At 38.3% G+C, this 12,500-nt stretch overlaps 1 protein-coding gene across 1 annotated transcript in view; it reads right to left on the reverse strand.

Moving 5' to 3' along the window:
* LOC137973775 (glycogen debranching enzyme-like) overlaps nt 1–12,500 on the reverse strand; it is a 43,577-nt gene that overhangs the window by 29,730 nt on the left and 1,347 nt on the right. Inside the window, exons 2-7 of the mRNA XM_068820659.1 lie at nt 11,709–11,943; nt 10,322–10,469; nt 8,389–8,541; nt 6,892–7,163; nt 2,847–3,068; nt 2,309–2,524 (exon numbers count right to left, since the gene is read on the reverse strand). Coding sequence (XP_068676760.1) covers nt 2,309–2,524; nt 2,847–3,068; nt 6,892–7,163; nt 8,389–8,541; nt 10,322–10,469; nt 11,709–11,943 — 1,246 coding nt within the window. The remainder of the gene's footprint in view (nt 1–2,308; nt 2,525–2,846; nt 3,069–6,891; nt 7,164–8,388; nt 8,542–10,321; nt 10,470–11,708; nt 11,944–12,500) is intronic.

Here is a 12,500-nt window from a genome sequence, read left to right on the forward strand (position 1 = left end):
TGACACGTGATGTAAAAGCTTGTTTACTTTAGTTCATTGCGTGAGCAACTTTGTACCAAAATTGTGACACGCAGTTTGAAAACGTTACTGTATTAGACGGTTTCTACTGACTGTTTTTTCATAACAACGCCATTGTAGGCTAATTTGATATCGCTTAACAATTTTTCAAGTCGAATTTTGCTAGACAAAACCAACAAGAGAAGAAAACAACGACATTGTGTTAGTGTGCACGAGTCACCACTGTATTAATTAAATTTAGCAGGATCCTTTTTCTCAGTGCATTGACAACGTCACCATGCACATTTGCCTCAAAAATGGCTATTTTCTCTACTATAGTGTCCAAAACAATCGATTCACCTTCTGTGTTCACTGCCCTTTCTGACTGTTTTATCGTCGTGGTTCAATTGTGCATATTTCTCACCAAAAAAGCTTTCTTAAAAATGGTGACTCGTTGGTGACTCGTTGAATTACAGATGCACGCTAATTAACTTTGTAAGAAGATCAAGGCCGAATAAAACGGGAGCATGGGGAAATACACTGTTGTTCTTTGTCGGGAATTTGTGCCGCATGAAATGAATGAAAAGACTTTCGACCAGCGAACGCTCATCTAACAAAGGTGAACTCTTCCTTGCTGGTGCAAAATATTGGAGAATCGGGTTAAAAGTCAATCCCGTGCGGAACGTTATTTGAGTGTAGGTAAATGAACTTTGTGACCTTCCAAAAGAAGTGAAAAATCGTGCCGTGCGTTAATTTAGGGACACCAACGAATGTCATTTGAGAGAATCACTTCATCGCTGTCAGTACTTACAGTATCAACCAAAGCGATCGTGGTCGTACCAGGATTACAAAAAGGTTGGAAAACAGAGTTTAGAGGAGTTATAAAGTGTTTTGCCGCAACCAGCAACCCCCAGTTACCAAGATATTACGATTTTTTGCTTCACGCAATAAAACTCGAACGGCCTCTGCAAATTCATCCTGGTTAAGGTCGTTCCTAAGCAGAACGTGCTCAGCCACAGTCAACCTTCTATGAAAAGGCTTTCTTTTTTGAACGAGAAACAACCAACCAAATTCAAACAAACCTGAACATGATGTATGTTTGCATTTCTTGTCGAATTTATCACAAATATGGCGCAACATCTCACTCTAGGCCGCTATAAATCAAGGGTTTCCTTCTCCTAAAATGTAGCATATTTCCCGCCAATTCTTTTCATAACTGAAATTCCTCAAAAATACAGTCCCGGACAAAATTGTTGAAACACTTTACAATTTCTTGCCCTCCAACAATGTTGTTTTGGCAATTGGGCTCAGAAACTCGCGTTAAAACAACATTGTGAGGGGAGAGTGAGCTGCGAAAGCTTCAGATCTGTATAGTTGTGTACTGTTCCAACGAATTTTGTCACAGACTGTAGGTAACAAAATACTTTAAATTAACCTGTGAATGCAGAATTATTTTCTACACTGTAATTAGCAGTCATGGTAGTATTTGCAGAGGACATGGGTTTAGGGTAAAGGTAAAGTGACACACATGTAGGATTTGCAGGGGCTCACACATCCCAGTTTCAAGTACAAGCCTATGAGGCTACACTGATTTGAACTTGCTCACACACGTTGGATTAGGAGAAAAGATGCATGAAAGATAAATGACCAACAAAAATTTACAAATAACGTCAGCTGAACAAGGTGTTGGCATAGAATGACTATTCTTTATGACATACTGTTAAATCCCTTATATAGCCCTCCCTGAATAATGTACCCACAATGCACTTGAACTGGACTATTAAAAGTTCCTACTGCTCTAGTGCTGCAGAGATTATTCACTTTGAGCTCATTTGTCTTCACTCACACAACACCTTTTCTGAGAATGCTTGTTGAGTTCATTTATATTGTGTAGATGCCCTCTTCTCTTTGTAAGAAAGACCTTCACACCAAACACAGACTACGACGTACAACATTCGATCAGAAGAGATTAAGTGTGCGAAATGCAAAAAAAAAAAAAAAGAGTTCATATCCAGAATTTACATTTTTCTCAGAACAAGAGAAGCTACAATGATTGTTGAATGGAAGCTGCCCTCGATAGTTTCGCACATTTTGGGGTTGTTACTGTTACATGTAGTTTTCATGTTGCTTTCGTGGCATAAATTTTTGTAGTTCCTTAGGTCTTGTGTTTCTTGCTTGTTGCACTGAAATGATTTGTTGGTTTCCTTGCTGCATTTGCAAAATTGCTCATGATTCATACGGCTTTTTCAGAGTACTCTAGCTCTAGTTAACATAATTACAAAGTTAACAAAAAACAACAACTAGTACTTACCATGTTGCCAAAGGAAAGTCTCTCGTAACTTTAGGATGTTTGGGACCATCACCATCCAGACGTTCATACCTGGCACCATTTTGGACATTGTTTATTGCAGCATCTATGTGATGAGCAACTTCATTGTTCTTTATTGCCTCATTGAGGCTTTGAAGGTGCTCCCTGAGAGCTTCACAACACCGATGAAGTCTATCTTTTTCATCAAGCGCATCAGACCTAAACATGAAGATAGGCGCTCAGTGGTGGTTACAATTAATATTGGATTGATCTAATTTGATGGTTCCAAATTTGAATGCACAGGCTTCACAGCAAAGATGCATGAAAATGTCACAAGGACCAAAAAGTTGTTTTAGAAATAGTCTCATTCAAGATCATTATTATGACTTGACCATTTCTGCTGTCAAAAGCCACTTCCTTTAATTCACTCAAAGGTCTGGTAACCCAAGTACATGTAAATCACAAAGAGACGACTATCTTTGATGTTTCTGTGGAGTGAAATCTAAAAATTGTGGAAAAGTACCAAAAATGCAGTATTTACCGCTCTCTGTTGAACTTTTTCAGAGCCTTTTCCATGTCAATGGTTGCTGAAAGGCGTTGGTATGATTCTGCTGTAATAACTTCCAGTGGGGCACTGTCAGGTTTGGATGCAGTACTCTGTGGTCTTTTCGCCTTCAACAAAGCAAGACGGAACTGTTCTACTGTTTTTTCAACATTCACGCAAAAAAATTCCCAAAGCCTAAGTTCTGGTAAAATTTTGTTCCTGCAATCAAACAATGATTAGACTTGTTATTATCCAAGAAAGAAAATTAAAGTGAGCTCATTAATTTTTAAAAGCAAGTAAAGGATAAGTCACTAAGCAAGGATAAAAACACTACGCCAAAACTCTTGGATCATGATCCCAACACATCCTTGAACAGTGACTCTTTTTAAGTCACACATGAGCACATTAGCTGACGAAATATCAACAGTACATACAGTTAGAGTGTCATAATCAAAGAAGAAAGAGGTATCTACATGTCCCACCGTTCAACAGCCACTACCTAAGGGTCAATATTGTGGATAAAGTACCTATAACACCCATGGAAACCAATTTCCTGTTAAAGGAAAGCAGTGCAGAAAGTGTTTGCATTTTGCTCGTGTATGATGTATGATGATCAACTGCCCATAACAAGGTAGATGTACAACAAGTTGCAGAAAGTGAATATGAAGATGACATGTTCATTAGATAATTATGTAGAACATGTAAATACAGTACTGCCCAGAGAAGTTCTGGCAAGTGACTTTAGAGAGCAATGGAAAGCAAGTCGCAGTTCTTCAAGTCTCTTGGCCTGAAAATGCAGATACCTGTAACTCCAACTACATTAACACTCACGCCATACTCTGGTCATGTCATTGAGCTGCTTGGAGAAACTACTGTAACAGTAACTGTTGAGTGTATACAAAGGCAAGACACACTTACTGAGTTTCTATGTGGCCACGTGAAATGGAACAACAAGTTTACATTATAAGTCACAACTGGGATATCCTCAAGTACCAAATCAAACTAAAGAGTGTGATACCCTTCCTGATATATTGAATGAATATCCAGACATCTTTTAAGGAACTTACATGCCTAGCTGGCAAACATACCATCAAAGTTGACACCTCTGTGACACCAGTTATTTATCCACCTTGTAAAGTACCTGTAGCCCTCAGAAGAAAAGTCAAGGATGAACATGATCGAATGGAGAGAGAAGGAGTAGTGGTTAGACAACTAGAAGCGACATCCTGGGTAAACAGGATGGTTACAGTTGTCAAACCAAAGAAAGTGAGAGTATACATCGATCCTAACTAAAGGATTTAAACCAAACAATGCAACATGAACATTTCCCAATGAAAACTAATGAGGAAATTGTCAAAGATATGCCTGATGCCTCAGTTTTCTTTGTCTTACATGGCCCTTCAGGATTTTGGCAGATACATGTGGAATTGGATGATGAAAGTTCAAAACTCTGCACATTTGGACTTAAATCAGCTCTGGAAGTTTTTCAAAGATGGATGTCAGAGATGCTGGAAGGCATACCTGGTGCTCAACCGATCTCTGGAGCTACAATCCTAGACAAAACTGTTGGGAAGGTTAGTTGAGAAAGTTTGATAGTAGATGACATACAAATGACTACAAAGAGTGCTAGACAGAGCACGTCACCACAACCTTAAGTTGAATAGCAAGAAGTGCAGAGTTGGACAAAGCGAAGTTCTGTAAGTAGCACATCTAATAGCGCTGAGGATTAGCAGAGATGAAAGCCCCACACTGTGTGAAGGAATTGAGAACTTTCCTGGGTTTTGTCCAGTACTTAGGAAAGTTCCTGCCAAATTTGGCTAGTACAAGTGCACCACTTTGTTCATTACTTGAGAAAGAGGTAGCATGGCATTGGGATCAAGAACAGGAACAAAGCTTCAACAAGATTAAAAAATGGCAACTCATGGACCCTAGCAGTAGTTAGTTACCAAGTTGAACACAACAGTCCTTGATCCTATGTAGTGAAAACTCAAGATGGAAGAAGTTACAGATGGAACCAACGTTAGCCTAACAGGTACTTCCCAAAAGTGTCCAGAATGGGCTGTCTTAATTCAAAGTCAGCTTTATCCTGTAATACCTCTATGGTCGTCAGTAACTCTCAACATAACTCCAGTAGCAGCCCAGTATCCACCAGATCAGCAGAAGTACCCACAACATCAGCTGATCAAGTACCCCACTAGCAGCTCATCAGCCACTTCCAAACAACTGCAGAAGCCCCAACACTACCAACAGAAGCACCAGTACCCCTCACAGTCGATACAGTATTCCTATGTGCCCAAGGCCATCACCAACCAGTTCAGCCAAAGATGCAGGGACACACACAGTGGTGGCCACCAGATCTGTCAAGTGGTGAGACCACCAGCACACTTTAATAACTTTGTTCCCTCTTGATTAAGTCTCTTATTCCCATGAAATTCATTATGGACATCATGGAACTGCTTTGAACTTCAATATTTCGGTTATTGTTACAACAATGTTTTTTTTAAAAACACGCTCATGAATTCTGCTTGAAGACCCTTGTTCCAGTTTATACCTAGAATCAACGACAAAATCGTTGACACATTGACCATTTCTACCCCCTATGCTGCATTTCTTCTATGTTTTAGCCTTCTTACATGTAGGTAGTCCAATTAACCCCCTTCCCCCCCAAACAATGCTGTAGCATGATTCCCGGGATATTTAGGTACAAACAGGCAACACTCAATGGGGGAGGGGGGGTCTTACCAATAATTTAGAGCATGATTCAAATTATAGTACTGTGTTATTTTACACTTAAAAAGAACTCTTTAAACAGTACAATGTGTCAACTAATTTTGTCGCTGATTGTAGCTAAAACCCTGGCTTGTTTATGGAAAAAGGGAAATATCATGTAATTTACTATTATAATTATGTAATACATGTAATTATGCTAATCAGTAATAAACATGTGATTAGCGATACAACATGGCGTGTTCCTGTGCGTAACATAACACAAGCTTTGAACAAACTATGCGTCAAGTCTATTACAAAGCTAAGATGCTCCACTCCAGTCAGAAGCCCATGTCTTGGGGAAACAGTTTTTTTCAAAATATGGGGTTGTTGGAAAAGTTAAAGTTAGCCTCCACCCAATATTTACACATGCATCCACAATGTTGAAAAACCTCTTCAGAACTCTTCGTTCCTGCTTGCTATGCGGGCTAATGGTAACTTGATGTATTTAACCCCAGGAATTCCATAAATTGATGAAGCTAACAACAATCTAAGCCAATTTGCAACACCCACATACCACCTCCCTCATAATATTGTTTTATGAAAATTTCATACTGCAGTAAAGTGACATAGATCAGAGGCTGAGGGGAGCATGCATGATGTCAAAAAAGAGGTAGACATCACAAGGACAACCTTGGGACCTCTAGATATGAACTTAGCTGTCCACTACCTTAAAGTGGTACTACGACCAAAAAAAAATTTTGTTTTTCCTTTGGACTTCAAAACTATGCTAACTAAACACTAACTCACCTAAGTTCTGATTTTAAAAAGACACCTGTTTATTTTAGCTGGAATTTTCTTATTTATTGGTCCGCCATTACTAACTTTAAAATCTTGAGAGAGCTGGGTCGAGGAGAAAATGACGTCAAACACTCACTAGTTTAAGAATGCAATGCGTGTGTACATGGCCTAATTAATATGCAGCATGGAAGTTTCGGGCTTTCAGACTTTTCAACCCGTGTTTTGCATATATAATAAATTGCGTTTACACGCTGAAATTTTAAGCCAGTGAGTAAATGACGTCATTTTCTCTAGATCCAACCCTCTGAGGTCCAATCGGCCAGTTTTGAACGTGAGTAATGGCGGACCATGAAATCCAAAACTTACACTCAAAATAAACAGCCTTTGGATAAAACTCAAAGCTCAAAATTTTGCCAGTTAGGTGTTAAGCGAACATGCTTTCAAAATCTGAAGAAAAAAAGGAAATGATTTTTTGGTCATAGTACCACTTTAAATCTTTCACACTAATATGTAGTTACCCCTGTTGAAGACTCACCGCAAGATATGTCCAAAGCATTGAATGTGACCTTCATTGTTGACCTTGGCAGGCAAGCCTTCACTTTCCCACAAGCCATCAGCTACTTGACAAGACAAGTGCCATAGAGCACGATCAAGTAAAAATGCTGGCCTGAGATGAGGAGAGTTTTCCAGGTTGTATGCACATTCTGGATGTTGCCAAAGCCATGGAGACTGATTGCATGTGTGGTTCAGGACAATATCCACCACTGATATAACCTTCCACTCAGTACGGATCTTGTCAAGGAGTTTCTGACGAGAATGGAAAAAAAAAACATCATCCGTACATCAATACATGTACTAACTCAACAGGAACAACAATAAGATGTCCATTTCATCATGTATTAAATGTTAAATGCTCAATATAAGCATCAATAATAATAATTTTTAATGAGATGTCTATCTGGAGATTACTTAATTAATAAAGGAACAATAAGGGTTGGCATCCACGTCTCAAAGCCGATAACCATGATACATCTAGTGGCACATAACCTGTCGACCTTATGGCCTGAAGACCAGCAGCAAGGGGTTAAAACATCGCGAACTACAACTAAGTGACTACACTGTGGGACAAACGATCATACATCTTCTTATACTTACCACCACAATGACCAATAATCACCTCTTTTGCAAGAAAGTCATTGTTCACCCTGCTGGCAGGGCCTTTCTTTTGCTTGCTCGATTTTGGCGTTCTCGAAAAAGACTGCATGAATCGAGTAAGATCTTTATTGAGTACCGGGTATGCGCTACATGTTGCCAGGATACAGTCTCAAACCCAAGCCTGACATGCCAGAACTCACCACCATCTTAGTTTTTCACGGTGCCAGCAGGCTCATTTATAACCATTGGTTTTATCACTAAACGGATGCTCGAACTGAAAAAACTGGTTTGATGAGAGAAAACAAGATTGACTAGTCCAGAAGTTCGGGCTGCCACAGCTTCAAAAAGCTGACGTGATTCAGGCAGAGTCTCTCTTTCTCCTCCTCAGTAAAGAAAAAGATGAAAGGAGGCTTGGCTCGCAGGATGGTCATTGTCATGCCCTGCATTCTTTGATCTATTTTGATTTACTTTTTTCATAGGTCATGTAGGCTATAGACCTTATTCATAAATGGCGGTCACATTTAATTTATTTTATAATTATTTTGTCCACATGCAAATTAGCCTTGACCAAGCCTCATTTTAGAGCAAGAATTATTTTCAATTCACTGTATGGTATCAAGGCTTGGTAAGCTAATTTGCACTTTGACAAAAGAATTACGGGTATAAATTGACCTCCATTTATGAATAAGGTCTATTAAGACGCTTCTTATCCTAGCTTACTTAGAATTAATCAATTATTAAATAATAGGAGACTAAGAGCATTTCTATTCCCTCCCCCTGGATGGCCGGGATACAAAGTCCACTGCAGGGAAACTCCCTACCAATGAACTGCCAGTACCCATTCAAAGCAAAAAGGTTTTTAGTATTATATCATTACCTTAACTCCGTCAAATGTTGCTTTTTTCCCCCCAGGTGAATGATGTGCGGCATTAATACTCAGCTGATCTGATAGTGAATACGAAGAATTGGATTTTCCTAATTGTTGTATCGGAGTAAAATGAATCATGTTATAGCCTGTCTCTTTTGTAACCTGAAAATAAAAATAAAAATACAGTAATAATATTGGTACATAAAATCAAAATAATGTAAAATACCCTATACTTATTGGCCAAGCAGTTACAGCTGTAAGTATAAAATATCACATTGAATTTGGCATTCCTCCATCCTTCGTAAAATTTTCTAATGTAAAGACAACCCTTAATGAATATTAATATGAGTTAGATACTAATCCAAGCCCAGGGTTTCATTAATTTTCCTGGGGAAAGAGTAGCCAAGTGAATATGAACAAATACATTCCGTCTTTGTTCCTATGTAGTTAAAGTACCTGGAAATATACCCTTACATGGTTTCCATTTGGCTTCAAACAGAAGTGCTGTTTACACTCAGATAATGACAAAAGACCTTTGTTTAGCAAAATGAAGGCCTAGATTTTGCTAATAATAATTATTAATACATTTGGATGAAATAAATTTTACTAACCTGATTTGATTTTTACTTGCAATTACTTATTGCGTACAATGTAATAGCAATTATATCTATAGAGTGGTTTTCAACTGAGTGTTGAAAGTAATTAGCGAATTACTTTGGTTTTGCATTACTTCACTCAGTGATAGGTTCAAAGTTCCCGCGCCACTTTTTCAACCAATCAGAAGTGAAACTAAAACCAATTGTAGCTCACGCGTGCACATTTTCCCGTGCTTTGTGGCGACTACGTGTAATTATACTTCGAGTTTTGATTGGTTTACTGGATTGTCTCCGTCCTTTTTGATTGGCCAAAGTAATTACTTTGGTTTTGGTTTTATAGCACTCATTTGAAAACCGCTCTATCCATACAACAACTACATATTGAGATAAACAATACTTATATTACAGTACTACATAAATGAGTCTTCCACCCTGAGCATATAAACATTTTGCTAGAAAAAAATTCAACTTTCAAACCTGCTGCACACACTCAGACCTGAAATTGGATTTGATCATGATGTGCTCAGACTCCAAACTTAGGGTCGCTAAATCTTTTTGCTGAAAGTGACATTCACTCTGTCTCAGTTACATGTATGTATTTCATGAACGTAACTATGTCTAAGGGCATTACTAAACCACAAAACAGTGAAACGAAACATCAAAACACCATTTATGACCCCACCATACATTGAATACTAAGCGACAATGATATTTAATCTCAAATCCAACCTTTGTCGGTTAGTATTCAATGTATGGTGGGGTAATACATGTATATGTACATGGTGTTTTGGTGTTTCAGTGCATTGCTGTTTCGGTGTTTCATGGTTTAGTAATGCCCTCTGTCCAACTTGTGACAACACAACTACACGTAGTAACAACTTGAAAAGCACAGTTCTTAAAACTAATAAGTGAAGTGACAAAGTATGTTAAACTTATATCCTATGCAAAAATTACAAAATAAAACCTACAGTGAATAAGTCTGTAGATTCCTTCTAAAGGATTCAAATATTCCATATTCCAAACTTTGTAATATACTTGTAATAAACTTGTAGTAAATAAGTAAACTTGAAACTTGAAACTTGAAAGAAAAAAGAGCCTATAATTGATGTGTCCTGTGATGGAGAAAGCCTGGGACCCACAGGTTTTGAATTTGAGACTGAGGTGTTAAATGCCATGTGTCATGTGTGTAAGGTTTAGGTTTCCCATAGTTCTCTTCTGTATTCAGGTTTTGTTCAATAAAGCATGTGCGCTGTTTGTCAGACATCTTTGTTAATATCTGAGGGCTTTAAAGCCATATTACAGAGGGAACATTCTACTTGTAAATTCTTACTGCTGTTAGTACTTACACGCAGTCGGTCATACCACTCACTGAGGGGTCCAAGGCTTTTGGACAGTACAGTCTGTAAGCTAACACAGTCTAGAGGGATTGTCTCTGTACTATTTACATAAAGAACTGGGTCCACAGTGAAATAACCACTTGTTGAAGTCTTTTCTCTGTAATATCAGATTAAAAAATGGAAAAGTAAAAAAAATTGTAAAAGTGAGATGGTAGAAGATGGTAATGGTAGCAACTTCTTGTCAGATCTTAGTTTCCTTAGGTTTTGCAGTTCGTAAGTATTCACTCTTGGGCTTTGTTTGGACTCTTGCTTCTTCACAGGGCAAAGTTAATACTTAAAAACCACTGGTAGTTAAATGGCATCATCATGCCACCTTCAGGCAAGCTCTGTTCACATGAATTGGAAGTCATACATTGTAGGTCTACAATCACAGGTCACACTGCAATTGCAATGTCGATCACCTTCTTACTGTATCTCAAAGATGTAAAATCTCTTATGCGTATCTGGTTTAATACTTGTTATCTGTTACAGTGCAGGTCACTTTCTGTACATAAACTGACCAAGTGCAAGCTTTAAATACAGTATCACTGACAAAGTAAAAATAAAAGTTCCTAAGTCTACTATCACTACCGCTACTGATACCACTACTACTACCAAAAATGATGATGATGATGATGATGATGATAATAATTATTTGGCTGGGTACAAAGTGCTCTACTAATTGGGGAAATTGTAAAGCCAATCAAATTTCCACAAAATTAAGGCTCAAATCACCCACTGGTTTTTTTATAAGACGATAAAACTGGAGAGCCAGGAGGAAAAATCTATCAGAGCACAGTAGAGAACCAACAAACTCAACCTACGTACATACATTTACAATGACGGTACAATGACGCTAAATCTGGGACTGAACCCTCAGGCCACTTTGGTGGAAAGCAGCATTGCTCTACGTCTGGTGCTGCACCAACCCCACTCCCCTTAGGAGGAGGTTGCACACCCAGGGGTTTAGGTGATGGATTTGTGTGTGATTGTGTTGGGTTAAAATCCTCCGCTGATCAGTGAACGGATTTACTGATATCTCTTGAAGTCTTCAATTTGTAAGTAAAGCAAAACTGGTTGCCCCTGGCCATTCAGGCTCTTAATATGCTTCTTCCAAGATATTGTTTCCTGTACTGTAGATTGTTATGGTGGAATACCTTTGAACTAACTTGATAGCTAAGTGCATAATTTCCAATATAATGCTATTTCAATTTGGTTAAATGAATGTGACTAAACACTCATATCAGTCAGTTTACATCTACAAAAACTGGAGCTGTTGCTCAATATACATAGTTACAATATACCCATAAAGGGGGTATGTATTTTGACTGCCAAAACAGTATATATGCATACTTACTCTTTCTCTCCTTCATCTTTGTAAGTAATATAGAAATGAAATGATCCAGCTAAACATGTTGTTAGATCGGCAAGTCTATCTGCATCATCACACTGCTTTCCCAGTGGACATGACCACGACAACTCATAATACTTCCTTCTGTCAAATGACTTTTTACCATCAGGTGGATGGTTGCAAAATAAGCGAACACTGTAAGGTTGTAACGTTGGGCCCAAAGTGAAACGTAGCTTCCATCCTGGAAAAGTCATTGATAAAAGTTCATTAATACAAGGTTTCTCACTCTTTGAGGGCAGCAAAGCCCAGAAGTTTACCATGGCCCAGGATTTTCAGGTGGTAGCCTGAATCCAAATTCAGCTTAGACAACCAACAGACAACAATATCCAACACACTTTACCTTAAATGGCTAACAGAGTTACATTGTAACTTTTAAACTACATGTAACTCTGGCACTGTGTGGGTGGGTGATTGAAGCATGGAAATTTGGCAGTATCAATGTAATAATTGAGCCACTGTCTTGATAAAAGCAAATCAATAACCTGTTACCATTGGGAGGTAAGAAATCTATCGCCTTTTAGCATTAGCCCTTAAGCCATTCACACTGCAAATGCACTAGGACAGGGGTCAATGGGTTATAGGGGCTATCTCACATTATTCTCGGGTGTTTAGGAGAAACTTTAGTTAATCACGAGGTTACATGTAAAACTCAAAAAATTATGGTAATGTGGAATTCCCTTACTGATAAAAGTATCGTTACACCACAAACAAGATAATTCTGAGCAAAAACGACCTTTT

Source organism: Montipora foliosa, chromosome 10, assembly GCF_036669935.1.
Source record: "Montipora foliosa isolate CH-2021 chromosome 10, ASM3666993v2, whole genome shotgun sequence".
Classification (NCBI taxonomy): Eukaryota; Metazoa; Cnidaria; class Anthozoa; order Scleractinia; family Acroporidae; genus Montipora; species Montipora foliosa.